At 46.9% G+C, this 18413-nt stretch overlaps 1 protein-coding gene across 2 annotated transcripts in view; it reads left to right on the top strand.

Moving 5' to 3' along the window:
- Window positions 1-18413, top strand: part of CEP89 (centrosomal protein 89) — a 1655177-nt gene that overhangs the window by 52857 nt on the left and 1583907 nt on the right. For both annotated transcript variants that reach the window (XM_069639099.1, XM_069639094.1), the window contains exon 2: window positions 1687-1793. In XM_069639099.1, the coding sequence (XP_069495200.1) occupies window positions 1687-1793 (107 nt within the window). The remainder of the gene's footprint in view (window positions 1-1686; window positions 1794-18413) is intronic.

The following is an 18413-nucleotide window of genomic DNA, read 5'->3' as shown; positions in this document are numbered from 1 at the left end:
GACCGCCGTCGCCGACCGGAGCCGCCGTGCTCCGGTTTGCCTAAGAACTTCATTTGATCCATGGACGCTCTCGTCGCATCGTCGCCGCTGTATCCTGCTGGAGAAGGCCTGACCGGCGATGCGCTGAGGAGCATCCACCGATGGGTTTCCCGCCACCAAAGACCACAGAGACGCCGCCGACTCAACGCCCTTGCTGGGCCACAGTTCTTCAAACTCTTTGCGGTCCAGAACTATCGATACCGAGGTGCCTCGCACGCCTCTTCCTTGCAGGACGTTTACGCATCCCCGTCAACGAGCACCGCTAGAAACGAAGCGGCCACTTCACTGTCGTAGCTCAACCTGTTCTCCGTCGGACGTTTGACGACCTGTGACTCCTGCCTTAAAGGGAGGGCACTCGAGAAGGGCCGTCGATTTCCCGACTAGGAACGCTACAACGCCTGGTACTTTGGGGTTGCAGAACTATTGGGAAGTCTCTGGTGAACAATATAATGACTGGGCTTGTATCTTTCTTCTACATGTTGCCCAGGTGGGGGGATCTCCACACAGAGCTGTGTTTAGCGGTAGTGACCAGTATTCTGCCAATTGTTCAACCATCTTGCTTTCCTTCCTCTCTCTACTATTGGTTTCCTCTTTATTTGATCTGTGTGTCATTCTGACCGTATGCACTTTAATGAGATCTAATAACGTTTGTGGTACCACTTTAGAACTGTATATATTTACCATTGTTGATTTTCGGAGCACAAAGAGAGTTATTGTGATAGTGTACATGATCTTGAATATTAATTATATAAAGACTGTGTTTTAACCAATACAGCGTGCGGACATTCCTTTGTGGGAGCTTGAGGACTACACTGTACTTCAGAACCAGCCTGCATCACCTCCTGAGAAGCTAGGCCTTGATTACTCGACCACGATACCAATAATGGAGAATCTTGGCAGGGGTCCTCTGTGCCTCTCCTCTACCATACGGAGAGCAGGAGTACAGACACCCCCCTCTGGTGTCTTCACACCAATTTGCCAGAGATTAAGAGTCCAGCCGCACAATGAATTGGTGATCCTCAACATAGTCCCTGTTTCAGAAATGTATATGCAAATTCTGATACCTCGACAGGAGGGCTGGTGGCAACTCTCCAGATTCTAAATTCTGTTCGGTCTCTTTGGACCTGTGTTGCTTCATGATCTGTCCTTTAGACATAGGGGTTGGAGGAAACCCCTTCTAAATTTCGAGCAAGGGCTTCAGTATTGGGAGCTCAGACGAAATACGACTGACCAGCAGAGTGACGTTGCAAGCTATTGAGGATATTGCATTGGTACAGTTTAAGTTGTTTTTTGCTGGGTTCTACACGTTGGGCTGTTATAAATATAATCTCAAGTGCAACTCTGAATTACATTTTTGACAACTCTATGTAGTGTTTGTTTTTAATGAAACGTCCTGCATTATCTTGATTTGTTTTACCTCGTTTAACGCAAAATGTCAATGAGCTTGAAATAGATGCTTGTTTATCCCCATATATCAGCATTTAAAAGAAGAATTTGTATTGATTTTTACATTTGGGAATTTCCATAGGATAGCCAAAGGCTCTCCTTAAGCCCTGATTCTGGGGGAAAAGGGTTGCACAGGAAATGTTCTTTGTTTGTGATGTTTATTTGTATGATACTTAACTAACTATACTTTAAACTGTTTAGAAACATATTGCTCATGGCCTGGTACCTGCTGCTACCGTAGCTCCTAGATCTGCCGTTCCCCGCACGCCTCCCCCTCGTAGTCCAAATCCATCCCCAGAGCGACCCAGGTATGTTAAGCCATCCTAGTTTTTGGTTCTTAAATGTTTGTGTGCAGTGCTTTCAATGACCATACAATTTGTGTTACTCTGTGCATGTATCTAAAGTCTAAAGCATTCCTCTTTAATGGAGAAATATATGGTTATTCATCTTTTATAGTGTTTTGCTCATGTTATTTAAACATGTTCTTTATACAGTGTTCTACTCTTAATTTGACTTGGGATAATTTTGCTTAAATCCTCTTGCAGCACAAACTCATTTTGAATAAAAAAAGAATGCCATAATCTCTGGACAAATCTTACAGAACACAATGGTGCAGGTACACATGTCCAAACATCTGCTCCCACATCATTGTATCATTGCTTGTGTTGCGGGCGAAGGAGTCTTAAATCTCTGGTTAACGATGCAAGAATAGTTGTTCTGTTTAAACTCCAAGTTTGTAGCACATTTTTCATGCAGCTGTCGTAACCTTTTGGTTGTATTTTTTAAAATATTATTCTGTTCATACCCTTTCACAAGGAATATGCCCAATTCCATTATCTTCACTGTTCTGCTTCAGTTTTATTTTACTAAGGTTTTTTGTAGTGCAATATTCACTGCTAGGAGGCTGGCTCAGCGAGAGAGAGGCGTTCGAATAAAAATGTGAAAGCGGAGTGCAAGTCCTTTTTCTCCCTGTATGACGTTTGTAGATGCACTCTTAAGGGAGACAGACAGCATATGTATAACTCCTCAGTGCATAATACCTCTACATGTATCGATTAATGGTTAATTTCCCTGATGTTGTACAAAGCGGTAAGGGATAACGTTATCCTGTCTAGAACAGTTTTCGACTTTCTGCTTACTATATTTATGGGAATCTCTGGGAGTCTGCGGCCTCAATGGAGATTCAAAGGCGAATCGATAAGAGACAAACAATTCATGTTCAAAAGGAAATCCAAGATTTTTGTCACTGAAACAAGAGTTCAGTGCGTACTATGGTATGGTATGGGAAACTTTGAAAGCTTACATGGGGGATATGCTTCTCGAAAGAGTATGGAATTCTGAAAGTCCATACATGCTGCGTTGGACGACATAGAAGTGAAGTTGAAACAACTAGAATTACTGTAGGAGCAAAACCGTTCACAAACCATTGAAAATAGTCACCATTAAAGACTGTTTCGAAGAACTTGTCAACAGCAAGGTTACATTCATGTATGGGTTATGAGACACAAAGAGATGTGGAGAATCCAAAAGATCGGGCATAATCCTTAATCAAGTGCTAAGTCACAACCCATTTGGCACCTTGAGACATGAAGACGGTAGCCTTTTAACAGATCAATCTCGATAAAACTGTGTTAGAGCCTTCTACTCTAGTTTATATACCTCCACAATGGAAGAGACCCCTTTTGGAGAGGATATATTTTCTAGCTATTTTAACTATTCTGTTGATAGATGATTAACACAGAGAGTGGTTGGGGCATTCTTTAACTATTGAGGAGATTAACGAAGCCATCGATGAATTAGCCCTTGGCAAGGCCCCCACACCAGAAGCGCTTATTTTTAGTGCTGCATAAATGAGATTGGACAATTATTTTTGGACATGCTGTCACTGCTACATAGGGATCCCATAGCTAGGGTTTCCTCAAATGGAGTCCTTTTGAAGTTCCCTGCAGATATCAAGAGGCAGCCGACAGGGATGCCCACTGTCTCCTTTGTTTGTGATTGCCATAGAGCCTCTTGCCTTTGCTCCTAGAGAAAGATACAGAGGGCTATGTATCTATGGCATACGCACGCTTCTATCCTTATATGCTATGGAAGAAACAAAATAAGACAACTAGATTAGCATATAATGGATGGACAAGTTGAGTCCCGTGTATTCGCTTGCAAGCCGATACTGGTAATAGCCTTTTCCTAACCTGCCACTCGAGCCAACCCACCCACCGTCCACCTCACCTGCCCTTATACATTCCCCATAGTCTGGTCCCACATGTATTACGGCAAGACAAATCTGGTTGATGCATTACGCCCCATTTAGAACAAAACATCCTTTCACAATGTTATCCTTGATCCTTCTTCTATCTCCAATACTTATGTGCAGTCGCGTGTCCATCTGCTTCCGGGTCTACTGGCTCCTTTTGGCGAGGGGCGTCTGTTCACCACCCACAACGTAGTTAAGCTGAAGAATAATGCCTTATTTTAATTGCCCAGTCTTAACTGGTTTTAGTCCAAAGATGGCGGCCCGAACCCAGTTCCCTAAAGAGTCCTCAAAAGTGCTGATCCTTGCACTGTATACTGTGCATGTCCTATTGCCGGAATTTCGAGGGCAAGGCTTGGCTCCAGGAAGGAATACCCTAACAAATGTCTACTGTGATTTAAAGCAAAACAAAAAAAGCTTGGCCTTCGACATGTAGTAGGGACTGGGTAAGTGTTGATTGCCTGGAACATCAGTCTCTAATAGATCTCTTTCATTATCCCATCATATTAATTTATTCTTAACTACAGACTAGGGAGCCTGTGTGATGTTGCATTTTACCATGTTATCATTGCCCGGGGGGGAAGAGGGGGGCACCTTTGAATTGAAACCCCCCCCCCCCAACCCCTGTTTTGTAATTACTGCGTAACTACACCAACTACTGCTTTCCCTACACATTTCCTTCCCCAATTCACCAGTTTTTCCTTCCATCTTGGGTTTACCTGATTTTCCTTTGTGCAGGGTGGCCATCTACCTCAACAGCAGATTAATCGCAATTAGTAGATTAGCCAGTACAATATGAGCAGGCATCACTGGTGGCTGCATCATGTTTCAACAAAAGGCTCAATTCTCTCTTTAACATTCAGCATCTCCTGCTGAATTTTAAGCCGGGCGACAGAAGATGAATTGTCCGGGGCCGGATGAAGGGGAGGTGAGCTGGAGGGTCCAGTTTTAATAACTAAGGATTGTTGCTTGTGACGGGGGGGTGGCCAGCCAGCCATGCGATAAGTTGTTTCTCTGATCTGCTCCTGCTGATCCTGAATGATCCGAGCCCGTATACGGAACAATAATGATGCACATGCCATAATTACGAGCTGACAGCTGTGAGAATATGGAAGGTATGTGGTAAACTGTTATTGGAGCTAAACGGAGGAGCGGCAAGGAAGAAATTAATTAACGAAAATGCAGAAAGGTCCGCAAGGAGCGAAGTAAGATGGCTGCTGCTCCTGAACAAAGGACGGCGTTGGAGAGACACAGCCGGGAGCCATAAAGACTGTGACACACACGTCACGGCAGCTACCAACGACGAGATATGAGCGAAAGGGAGCTCAGATGATCGGAGCTCATCCGGTGCGCTCTGTCAGCCGAAGGACCGGTGGGGCAGCGCTGGAAGTTTAGGGATAGTTTCATGATGCCTTAGGCGCCAGGCTCATAGTCTTTACTTACCTCATGCAGACCATGCTGCAAATGAATCCAAGCCAACGTGAGGCCTGGATGGGACTATTTTACTACAGGGACTATTTTTTACTCGGGTGTGGTTCTAGGGACTTCTTACCTGGAACTACTTTGGAGGCTATTTAAACCACGCCCGAACGGCAGCACATGCTTCGCGTTATTCTGCATCCAGCAGCGTAACGCTCACCGTGCCTGCAGTCGGCATCCAGTCTTCAGCCACGCCCGTCTCGAATGCAGAGCTCCTAGCAATAGAAGAAAGAAGAAGGAAAGGTTAGAAAACAGATATTATTTCAATCCTTACCTGCATTCCGGATCCATCACGTCTTCGAACTTGAAAAGGACATTATTCTACATGTGTCGCATTGCCAGTTGCAGCGCCGCGCCATACTCACCAGTTCTCGCAGCATTTTTTGATCCGGCGCACCCTCTATAATTTTCTCCGCCGAATTCCACCATCTAGGGGACAAAAGAAACATAAGGTTAGCCGAAAAAGCCAACAAATACAACCTCTCCACCAAAGACTTACCTGATTAACAACCGGAGGCATTATTCTGTAACAAACCGCAACTTCTTACGCCGCACCTGTAAGGAGAGAGAAACCAGCAATTTAAACACATGCATCTTTTGCCGGACAGTGTTGGGTAATACAGACTTACCTGAACACCATCAGCTGCCACAAGACAATCTTCCCTTGGACTCCGCTGCAACACAAGAAAGGAATGTACAAGAGTGAACATCGGACATATTGAACTCTTTGAACTTAATACTTACGGGTTCTCGGCTGGAACCTCGGAGTCAATATTCATCCGGAAATCTTCCAACGCCTTCAAACCATTGAAGTAACTGGTATCTACGCGCCCCTGCATTCCGCGCAGGATGGAGAGCTCATTTACAACTGAGCTCACTGAAAGTGAATATCGGTGGTGATTAGTGTGGAGAACAGTGGGATGCCGTTACTAGAATCCACGGGTGGCTAAATCCCTTTCTCCATTTGCAGGAGAATACTTCTACGGGTCAAGCAGACGAGGTTAGGCTGTCCAGTCCAGTCTGTCATCTCTGCACTACGCTTCACGTTGGAGGAGGTCGCAGCTGTCCGGGTCCGATCGACGCGCCTGTGGGAGCCAGGTGAGCGTAACAGATGGTGCCTGTAGGAGGTGGCGAACTGGACTTGAGGGGAGACTTCATCCCAGGCAGGGAGCAGTTGCGTCGGAAGTTTTACAGATCACAGACAATACGACCCCACAACAGAGCAGGCGCAATCCACACAGCACACAGCGACAAGCTACTGAACCGGAGCTATGGGTCAGTAGCAAGCCAAGCAGCTGACAGATATTCAGCAGAGGAGACCGGACGAATCGCAGTGCTGAGAAAGCTATGCAAACCGCAGAATCCATGGCTTAAGCGGCTGCAGCTGACTGCATTCGAACAGTGCGCACACCTTGCAACATAATAACAGTGCCCGTACTCGAAGCACAGATGCAGCTGATGGCATTCGAACAGTATGCACGCCTTGCTACATAATCACAGGCACCCTACCCGAAGCGCGACCCGAGTCCATACACCTGGGACAGAGGGATACAAGTATCCACTGAAAAGTAAAAGGGCGAACAAACGAGAAATTGGCTGGGCCTCACGCTGCAGTTGAAGACGGCACTACGACCCAGCAGACATCAAACAAAGGACGCGCTTGCAAACCCATAGCACAGGCTCAGACGAAGTGAGGCCTGTGGAGATCTAAGGCACACAGATACTCAGTTACAAGGTACGGCCTGGGGGCGCGTGGCGAGCCTGGTGATGTGAGGCAGTGATAGCGCTCAAGCAAAGATGGACTGGCATAGAGGGCGCCAGAGGGCCAACTAAGATGGCTGAGGGGGCGTGGCCAAGCAGCCATGAGATAGGATGAGTTGTGTGCTGTCTCCTGCAGATCCTTTCTTGATCCTGCAGCATATTTACGCCTAAAACTGACACACGAGCTACCTGAAGACTCCTGGTGGTGAATGAGCCCGAATTACACTGAGGAGCAGAAGATGGCTTCACCAAACAAAGCTGGAACACCTGGGCAGACACTCCAGCCGTCACTAGCTCAACTACTGGCCCCTCGGTACAAAAGTCAAGAGGCACTGAGCCACTGCAGCTCGCATAACACACACCCAGACTCTAGAGAACCGCTGAAATGGCATCCAAACCTCCCAAATCGAAAGGGAAGTAGCCCACCATGGACGAATATGCCAGGACATCCCAATCAACAGATGGCACCAGCAACAAAGAGAGGAGCCCACAGACTGATACAGGACCGACGAGACGTGAAAGCAGATCCTAGAGGCAATAGCAGACTTAAAGGTTACGTGGGAAACTAAACTGGAAGCAGCCATGGCAAATCTCAAGACGTCTCTTGAATTCAAGATCGATGCAATACAAGTGGACGTCAAAGTGATAGCTGATTCGCACAAGTGAGCTGGAAAAAGTTCAGTCAAACACTACCACCTGCAAGGCGAAAGCCTCTGAGATCCACACACTGCACCAACAAGTGAGCAACTTGGAAAGCAGGGCTGAGGAGGCCGAAGGCCAGGCCCGGAGAAACAATGTATGTATCATAGGGCTCCTGGAAGGCGAGGAAGGCTCAAACCCCACAGACTATATAGAAACCATGTTGCTGCAAGAGATCAAGGAGGGGCACTCTCCCAAGGATTCGCAGTAGAGAGAGCCCACCGTGCATTGACACGGAGACCGTCCCCCGGGATCACCGCTGAGGCCAATCCTCGCCAAAATACTAAATTACAGGTATAGGGAAAAAATCCTGGAGTACAAAGGGGGCACTATAAGGAGAGCACCTGCAGCAATAACTGCATACCCGGACTACACACTCCAGATGCAAAGACGCCGACTAAACTTTGGGGCAGTTAAGAGGAGATTGCGGGAAGCGGGCTTCAAATACATGCTGATGTATCCTGCGAAACTGAAAGTATTTCATCAAAACAAGGCATTCTTCTTCGAGACCCCAGAAGAAGCTATGGACTGGCTGGATGCACAGAATGGCCCGCAGGAGGCGAAGGAGCAACGCAAGAGCAGAGACGGAAAGTGAAGCATCGGCCCGGAACACTGAGGTGCTGTATATATAATGACAATGGGACTTGAATATAGCTCCGAACAAGTTTGGGAGAAATGGGGACGTATAGGCAGCAGGCAGAAAACATAGAAGCCAAATGCAGGAGGCAAAGAGGATCCATCTTATACCCCACCAGATAGACTAGCTAGGTTGCTAGTAGTGCGGCAACCTCCTGCTGGGTTCCTAGAACCGATATACAAGGTAGGACTAGATGCGGGAAGGCCTGAGATCCAGGGATGGAGCGGGGCTACAGTTGGAGACCGTTAGGGGGGGGTTAGGTGACTTGTAGTGTATATGGTTAGGGTTGTAGGGGTAGTTTTTAGGGAACAAGCTTGCACCCATGTGCCTCGGTGCATGATTCACGCCAAGTACACCTTGAGTGAAGGACACGGAGGGAGGAAGGAGATACGCGATATGGATGATAATGGGAGACCTTAGAATAGTAACCTGGAATGTCAGAGGACTCAACAGCGACCTGAAGAGAAACAAGCTAATGATGTGCCTGAGAATGCAAAAAGTGGACATAGCCCTATTGCAAGAAACCCTCCTCACCAAAGAGAAACAAGAGGTGGTAAAGAAAAAGTGGAGAGGGACCACCATAGGAGCGACGTACTCAGCATACGCCAGGGGAGTAATCATTTGGGTGGCGCCACATGTGCCCTTCCAGATGCTACAGGCCACGGTGGAGCCGGATGTGAGGATGGTAGTGATTCGGGGGCTGCTAGAGAATTGTGCATCATAAACACATATGCCCCAAACCAAGATACAGTGGCCTATTTTAAGACATTATATAGTAAGATCAGTCCCCACATAGGAGGATCGGTTATATGGGGAGGGGACTTCAATTGCACGCTGAACCCCAAAATGGACCGATCAGACACGAAACTAAATAAGCCCACCCCTGCAGCGAAAATGCTACAAGCCCTGCTGAGAGACTTTGGCTGGAAGACATATGGAGGCAGCAACACCCGCATGATAGGCACTACCCATATTATGCCGCACCACACAATCTGAACACTAGACTAGATTACATGTTCGCCACTCCGGAATTTGGGGGGGAAATGACGGGTTCAGAATATAAGGCCAGAATATTATCGGACCACTCCACTCTGGTTCTGACGTGGCGACATCAGCCCCCCAGAGCCAGGATCCCAACATGGAGGGTTAGAGCCGAGGCATTGAAGGACACTGCATTCCGAGAGGACCTAAGGGAGGAGAATTGGGTATTTCGAAAATAATACAGGAAGCGTGGAGTCAGAGGGTACCCTATGGGAGGCCTTTTAGGTGGTAGTGAGGGGGGCGGCCATATCCAAATCTAGAGGGCTCCAAGGGGGTATAGTGCGAGATCTACAGGAGCAGGAAAAGACACTAGAAGCATTTATGAAAAGAGGAGGCACCTCACAGCTCACAGGAGGACGCCGAACATGTGAGCCAATTACAACAGGCATGTGCTGGGCTCTGGGAGAGGTTATGCAACCTGAACTATAAAAAATACATTGAAAGACAACACGGAGGGGGTGACAAACCAGGGAGGCTGCTCGCATGGCTATACAAGAACGAGACACCAAGAACAGTAATTGGTGAAACAACGGGAGAAGAGGGCCAAGTCTGGAACACCCAGGAGAGTGTGAACGAGAGATTCCTTAGATTCTACAAACACCTCTATGAAGATACAGGAGAGATGGCAGAGCAGGAGACTCAGGAGAAGCTAGAAGACACTGGACTAACTAAATTGAGTGAGGAAGATGGGGAGAACCTAGACACCCCAAACACAATAGAGGAAATGGAGACAATGGTAACACATTTGCCCACGAGCAAATCCCCGGGGACAGACTTCGCTCCCCAGTGAATTCTATAAAACATATAGACATGAAGTGCTCCCCCCTCTAATGGCAATGTTAAACGAGGCCTTCGACAAAGGGAAACTGCCTGAATCTCTGAGGGAGGCGGTAATTATTCCACTCCTTAAACCTGACAAGCCAACCACAGACTGTGGGTCGTACAGACCACTATCCATGCTAAACCAGGACAGTAACATTCTCACATCTGTGCTAGCGAATAGACTTAAGCGGGTAATAAATAAACTCATACATCCCGATCAAACCGGATATGTCCCAGGTAGAAGCATATCTAATAATCACAGGAGGCTCCACCATATTATAGAGCAGGCAGAGGGCGACCCAAGTGAAATAGCAGTAGTCTTGCTAGATGCAGTGAAAGCCTTCGACTCTGTACGGTGGCCTTGGATGATGGCGGCCTTGAAAGAATACGGGATGGGACCAGGGTACCTGCGGTGGGTGAAAATGGTGTATAGCTCCCCAACAGCCAGGGTCAAAACGGGAGCGATAGTCTCCGATAAATGGAAACTCAGCGGAGGCACGAGACAGGGCTGCCCATGGTCTCTGATGCTGTACATCCTTGCACTAGAACCACTAGCGATCTGCCTCAGACGGCTGTACGAAGAAATAGGGGTTCACACTGGGGGCGGGGGGCACACTTGATATCATTGTATGCAGATGATATGCTGTTATACCTGCGGTTCCCAGAGGAAAACTTGCAATACATCTTGGAGGTAATGGAGCACTACGTGGCTCTTTAGGGCATAGCGGTGAACCCCAAAATAATTGTGCATGTTCCCCCTGGGGAGGTATAGAGTCCCGCAGGAGAATTTACCCATCTTGCAGATAGCCTGGCAGACCAGGACATTCAAATACCTGGGGATTAACAGATTGTAGACGAGCACAAATACAACGCGGAAAGGGCAGTAGAAGGTATCGGAGAACAGCATGGGGTTCTGGGCAAAGCTCCCCCTAGCCATGGTGGGAAGGGTAGCCTTGCTTAAGATGGTGGTTCTGCCTAGGCTACTACATATTTTCATAAATATTCCACACATGTTGCCCAAACGCTTTTTTATTAAACTCCAGAGTTTATGCAGAGGCTTCCTGTGGCACAACTCCGGAAACAGAATGGCCCTATGGAAATTACAGAATACGTACGACAGAGGGGGTATAAACCTGCCGAACTTCGAGATATACCACCTGGCAGCGCAGTTAAAATATGTCGCTAGGTGGCTGTCGGAAGACGAGACAGCAGAATCTAGATTGTTGAGGGGCGAATGCGACCCTCACTACCCAAACCAGAGATGCATGGACGATCGAGATTGCTGGAACTGGGATGGAAGACGTGGCACAAAGCGTGCCGAGCTATGGGAAACCCGACCCCATGCTCCCCGCAGGCGCCACTTGTGGCGCTATGCGGGGTGGATGAGCAACTGAGGAACGGGATCCGCAAATGCTGGGAGCCGGTAGGCCTAGTGACCCTGGTAGACATATGGCAAGGGGGGAAGGCACTGGACTTCCAAACGATAGTGGATGAAACTTGGATACGTACGGGGCAATATATTACATATACCAGAATAGTTAAACAGGTGAAGGAAAAGTGGTCCGAAATAGCACTAGCAGAACAACCTGATACTGCCATAGAAACGATGTATGATATCTCAGAGGGAGGGCACGAAATATCCCGGATTTACGAACTGGTGATGTCCAGAGTGGGTAAGGAGCTGCTCCAATTGAGACGGGACTGGGAGGAGGAAGCGGGAGAACCTATGCAAGGTGGGCAGTGGGAAAGAGCTCAGATATCATAAAAAGGTGTCCAGGAATGCGAGGCTACAGCAGATTGTTATGTCACCCATAGGGCGTACATGACTCCCCGAAAGATTGCCAGATTTGGGAGTATAGAAGTACAAAAATGCCCCAAGTGCAGGGAGGTGGATGCCGGGATGATCCATATGTTCTGGGTGTGCCTGGAGTTGGGAAAATACTAGGATGAAATCAAGCTACAACTATCTGGAAAATGAATCAAGCTAGATGTGGAATCCATGTGGGCATGCATGATGGGGGGATTTACCAGACCACACAACCTGAAACATGTATGCAAACTCAAGGACCTGGCCTACATTCTGGCCAAAAGGAGAATAGCCATGAGCTGGAAAGCAGCCTGCAGACCCAGATTAGAGGTATGGTGGAACAATCTCCTGAAATGGGCAGACGCCAAGACAGTAGCATGGTATGAGGCAGCTAACTGGGGGGGAGGATGATGAAGTGGGACCTCTGATAGCATGGAGACAAATGGTAGCCACATTGTCGGGATCCTCCCATGCCAATTCCAGTGAATGCGACACGCCCGAGAACGGCGAAGGGGATTAACCCCAAGAGAAGGGAAGCCTGAAGAACTGAGGTGGAAGCTTGAGTTAAAAAGTTGGGGGAGGGGGGGGAAGACAGTAATAAATAACATGCAAAAGTATGCTAAAAAGCTTGTAACTGAAAATGTCGGGTGTGATGGTTATGTGTCGTCTGTTGTAAAAACCAATACAATTTGTTTTTAAAAAAAAAAAGATTGTTACTTGTGACATTATCGTCTGCAGCAGGTCGCCCAACCCCCCGCCCCCCATTTAGGGGTGGACATGTAAGGTTGTTCAGATACTTCCTGATGAACAGCACATTAAACATCCCATGGGACACATTGTGGCTGTATAAACTGCAACTTTAAAAGCCTGCTTCTCGTCGTTGTAAACAGTCTCTAAAATGCTGAACCTGTGTGGTACGAGCTTGGGCTACCCTTTCAAGCACTCTACATATACCCTTACATTTCTCCTTTCTACAGCTGGCCAAAAGACTGCAAATGCGTACTCTCCCTATGCACAGTAAAATGGAGATGTTTCTGGAGGCGACACAAGCTCCACACATCTGTCTTTCCCTCAGAAGAGTCACCTATTCTCTAACCTGTACCCTGCTTCTTCTCCTTCCCAACATGCCTTATTTCCCACCAGCATAATTTGACCTTTATCTAACTTGTTGAAGCATTGGAACTGTTGGGGTGGGGGAGGGGTAGGGGTATTGTAAAGGCCATAACTTCCAATTTGATCCCATTCCAAACCACAAATGGGGTCTGATCCCCAGAGCAGAGATTGGGGGAGGCACTTTCGGATGGCTTCAGCTCCCAGACTTCATGATGTTCATCCACTCCCAGTTGCACTCTGCCCGCGGACCAGGCAGCATTATGCTTACCAGTGTCAAGTCTATTGGTCAGGCCTTGTGCAGTGAAGGAGCACTCATATTGCTTTGCAGTAACAACTGCTGTACTTCTGTAATGCTCACCTGGTATCCACGGGGACGTCACTCGGTCTGTTCTGACCTCTTACGACCTCAAACCGTTCCCTGGAGTCTACTCGACTGGAGACTGGGCCTGAAACACAGGATTGGTAGAGTTTAACTCCCTATTGTCTCTGTGTGCTTGAACCCCTTCTTCCCCGGGGTCCAACCCTTTCCTTTGATCCACAGCTCACCTTGTTTTCTTGGAAAGTGTGCTCTCCGTCCTGCTTTCAGCGCAGGGGCGCGTTGATTGATGCGGGCTTGTTGCTGCCTAGTTACTTCACTGGCAAGAGTCCGACAGGTAAGTATGAGTCTTTTGAACAGTTCTCTAACTTCGTTCCTTTTCTTCCTTAATGATGGCCGGCGTCCGGGGATGGCGACATGCTGCTGAGATGAGTAGCGCTGAAGGTGAGTGAGAGCACGATGCGACCCTTTCGTATTTGTATTGAACTGAATTCTTTTTCTGTGTCTTTTAGGTGCCGCGACATTTTCAGCGTGGATGCCGGTTATGTAGAAGAAATGCGGTGAGTAAGCGCGGTATGCGGCGCCTCTAGATGTTTCCACGCTAACCTGGAGTGTCTTTACCCTCTTACAGATGGATGAGAAGTTCCAGAGACAGAGTTCGCCCAGAGCGGCTGGGATTCAGGTAAGCGTTTGAAGCTCGTACAGTCTTTAAAAATAAGCGAAGATTTGCTGAATGCTTACTAATGCCTTTTTTCTGTTCTTTTCCCTTTTCCTTAGGAAGCGGCGTGCCGGGATGGGAATGACACCGCCGAAGATGCCCGCAGAACAGAAGGAGCGATGAATGATGGGCAGAAGCGTCGCAAGGTAAGGCTGTTCCTAACAGTGTTCTTGTTCTTGCAGGAGCTGAGCGCAGAAGAAAGATGCAGGCCTACTGGAGACCGATCCGAACACGGTGAGTGTCACGCTGCAGGTGCAGAAAACACAAAGCATGTTTCTCAGCCTGAGCGTGGCTTAAATAGTCTCTGGGTATCCCAGGTGTCTCTGGGCTGAACCACACCCAAAAGGCTAGACTGCACATGCAGTTCTGGGAACCGAAATATGTGGGGGCATCCATCTTGTCCCCATCAATGCACTACAAGTCAAATCCCCAATGTTATCCTATGGGTGTGAGTGAGTCTGGTGCCACAAGCGCCAAGTCTGACTCCAAGTGAGTCTTTGGAGCGATGGAGAGGCCCTTGAGGGCCATGTAGGTGATCGTGGCCTGGCTCCAGCCTGAGATCTTGGAGGGCTGGGACATGAGGGGCAGGAATCATGACAACTTCCCTAAGTTTCGCCATGGCCACAGATACTCCGGTACTCCTGAATCATTCTTTAGTATTTGTAGCAAGTCAGAAGAGGACTCTGAGGACACGATATCGAAGGGTTTTATTCAATTTAAAGAAAATGGCTTGCTATCCCTCTTGCTAAAAAGGAAGTTGCCGTCCTAACAAATTATACGAAAGGTGTTTGTCAATAGTCTAAATATTGGTCCACTGTCCAAACCGAGCCTCCAAACTGGCCCTACCACTTAGAAACAACCATAAAACAAAACTCGGAGTTGTATCCTGCCTTTAGAGTTGTTGATCCCAATCTCACTCAGGGTTTTCAGGAATCCCCGGATCCATTGTTCATTGTTAGAAAACAGTTTTCCCGGTCTTTAACATTTCTTGCCCTTCTTTTAAAAGTTCCAAAACTATCAGTTCCAAAACTATCTCAAGTTTCCGAAATAAAGTTCCTGAAAAAAATCAAATGTTCAAGTTGTTGTAGCTGGAGGGATACCTCCATAATCCCTCTCCACCATGTGCATGAGTTTCCCCCCCCGCCACGTTCACATTTTGGTTGTCAGTGTTCCCCTTGAAGTTGTTCTCCCCTTGTCTTGTTGGACCCTCTAGCTCCATTGGAATTCTATGCCCAATGTCTCAATGATCTCCCAGGGGTATTGGTGATCCCTCTTCACATATGCCTCGTTTGGTTCTCAAGAGCTTCAGTAAGCCGTTTCGCAGATGACAATATTCAGGTTTCTTGGGCTCCCGTAACCCTTGCTATTGTTTCCTTCTCTCTCTTTCTCCAGGTCTTCATGCCCCTTGTAGGAGTTTAGGCTAATCCTTCGTTCTCCCCCTTTACTCTCTTCTCTCTATGCCCCCCCCCTCCACTATTCATTCATTTATTCTCGTCCATTGAATGGCGTCTTTCACCAGGAGTATGGTCCCAACACGCTGTTGGATGAACACGCTCGGATGGACCAAAGTCCAAAGTATGGGAAATTCAGAGAGGTGCTAGAATGCGTGTGTGCATTATAGCCATTACAAGGTTATGAGGGGGTAGCCAAATCCCTGTTAGTCACCCATGTCTAAATGACACGTGTGGGGAGAGGTAGACATAAGATGTAAACCTGGAGGGTTGTGTGAGAGGAAAGTCATTGTGTGTAGCTACACTTAGAATTTTTGTCATGAAAGGTCAATGCGTTCTTACGGCAGAGGTGTTGTGCAAAGTGTCAATCGAGTTCTATGTGCAGGCAGATGAATGGGGGTATCTGACAGTGATTTCGGATAAAGTTCCGTAGTCATACATAGGATACACTCTAATGAATGCAACACGAGTACCTTCTACTTTGCAGGGTTTGCTCGAGTGAGGTAGCGTTCTCTACAGCTTTCTGGTCTTCCATTCTCGATACCAGCGAGTTTGCATTTTTTTTTTCTCAGTGCTTCTCTGCTTCCCAACTGCTTCATTGCTAGCGGAGGATTTGATCCTCCCCGTGCTTTTTGTTCGGCTTCATTTCTCAGGCGCACCACGTCCTCTGCATGGTCAAGGCTCCAGATAAGGCCTCACCGACTCCATGTGGCTTGATGCCTCGTCTATGGCATCTCTCTCCTTCTCTGGTCTCTCTATGCGCCACAGCCAGCTCCGCTGTGTAGCACGTCTCTGCCCTTCAATGGTGTAGGAGGCTTGCCTCTGCGTATTGCTTATCTTCCACCATTCAAGGGTTATAGTGCCATTATTCTCGTTCCATGACAAAAAAGTTGTTTCTTGTTTATGTTCAGCTCCGGGCCCACGGATATACCAGCATTGTCTTGAGCCAAACATCCAAGTCACTTTCAATATTATTTTTGAGTCCCGCAATTGAATGTTACAGCAGTTCATCGGATTCCCATGTATGCAGAAAATGCCTTAGTTATAGGGAGTTCCTTATGGGAATGGGAGTCCTTTCCCCTGGGAGGGGTCAGAAATGTGAGGCAGACAACTTTTAGATGATATTTCAATAATTTCCCTTTGATTAAATTTGAAGTTTCGATTAACGCCTCACTCTCCCTATCCTTACAGGGATTTCCGTGCCTGCAATAAACTAAAGGAAACACTCTAACAAAGGATATCTGGCCCTCACACCTATACATTAAATACACAGGAAAATATATGGTAATTCACAACAACAATACATTTATTTGTAATGTATTCAGTCTCTCTTCATAACCCCCCAGATTTCAAGTTGGATTCAGTTCCACTGATCAACAAAAAGAAGCCAGGAAATGTGGGTTTGTAAACAAAGTTCCAACACAGCTCTTTGTACATTCAACTTATCAAAATAAAGTTCCAATAATTCAAAGTTCAACAAAGGAAATCTTCTTCCTTGAATAGATATTTTTAGTTCATCAAATAGAACCGATGATCTTCTTGGTCAGGATGATTTGTCACAATGTATAAAATTCAAAGAAACACAGCTTCTTGATAACCGCTTTTCTCAGCTCTCCTTTCAACACCATAAATCAGTTTGTATCTTTGTCAGGATAACTTCACAGCACTTTCCTATGACAGGCCTACTTCAATAAGGATACACCATGATGGTTTACTCGCCTGCCCGACAGCTTTCCACAATCAACAGTGCTTCTGAAGCTCTAGATCTACTGACAACGAAAAGTTCACAACAACTTCAGCAGTTTGCAGTTTTATGACTTCAACAACTTTTCACAAAAGACCAGATTCACATTAGTGTTCTTCAGCACTTTCATGCAAGCTATGCACTTCTTTTGAACTTTTACCTTCCAGAAGGGCATACTCTTTGCCACTCTTGTCTTCCTGCAACACCAATAATAAAGTACTTTTGACTTTCCTCCTTTTGGCAATTAGTTTTTATACCAGCTTTAAATATATGGAACAATCACAGATCAACAAGCTTCACCTTTGAAAACATTTCATTCGCCCATTTTCTTCCTGGTCTATTCATTTTATGATCTGCTTTGTTAGTCTCTTTTGGCTTTGGCAATGTTTGTATAACTCTTGGCTTTGGGCACTGCTTGAATGTTCTCTGAAGCGCACAACCTTCAGGTCGGATCACTTGGTTTAAATGCTACAATGTTTTCTGCTGCTTTACGAAGAATTCTTCTGTTAGCTTTCACTTTAAATTCACCGTTCGACAGACGCAATTGGTATTTAAGCTGTTTTCTTTAGTTCAGTATTCAAAAAATATTATCAAAGCAGTTTCGCTCATAAGCAAGTTACTTTTGTTGCCTTCATTTTTCGACAATCGAACGGTCTGGTTTAAAGTAATTTCTTTTGCATGCAAGTGACTCCTTTTTGCTACTGTTGCTTGCCTTTTTAATATGCAAAAGGTATTGTAGCGCTCTGCAACACTCACCAGCTTTTTCCTTCCTTCCACTGCTTTTGCTTTTCTTGAACTGACATACTTCCTCTCTGAAGTAGCCTTCATTCCCGCCAATTACACACAGAGATTTGCTCGCTCTTGAGACCACCCTGATGCATACCAGCCCCCAGCAATGGTCTCCTGCATGCTTCCTGCTGCAGAGTCTCTGCGATTCGGGTCACATGGGGGAAGCCTTCCTCCTTATGTTTTCCGCTGCACTTCAGATTTAGGAGGGAAAGGACCCTCGCTGGAATTTGCCCTGCAGTGGTCCCTGTGCCCTCTTTCTTCCAACATCTGCTTGGACCGCCAACAACATGCTTGCTTCTG

This window comes from Ambystoma mexicanum, chromosome 1q (genome assembly GCF_040938575.1).
Source record: "Ambystoma mexicanum isolate Mex_15411 chromosome 1q, UKY_AmexF1_1, whole genome shotgun sequence".
NCBI classification, from domain to species: domain Eukaryota; kingdom Metazoa; phylum Chordata; class Amphibia; order Caudata; family Ambystomatidae; genus Ambystoma; species Ambystoma mexicanum.
Note: the sequence above shows the minus strand (reverse complement) of the source record. Positions and strands in the feature narration are given on the sequence as shown.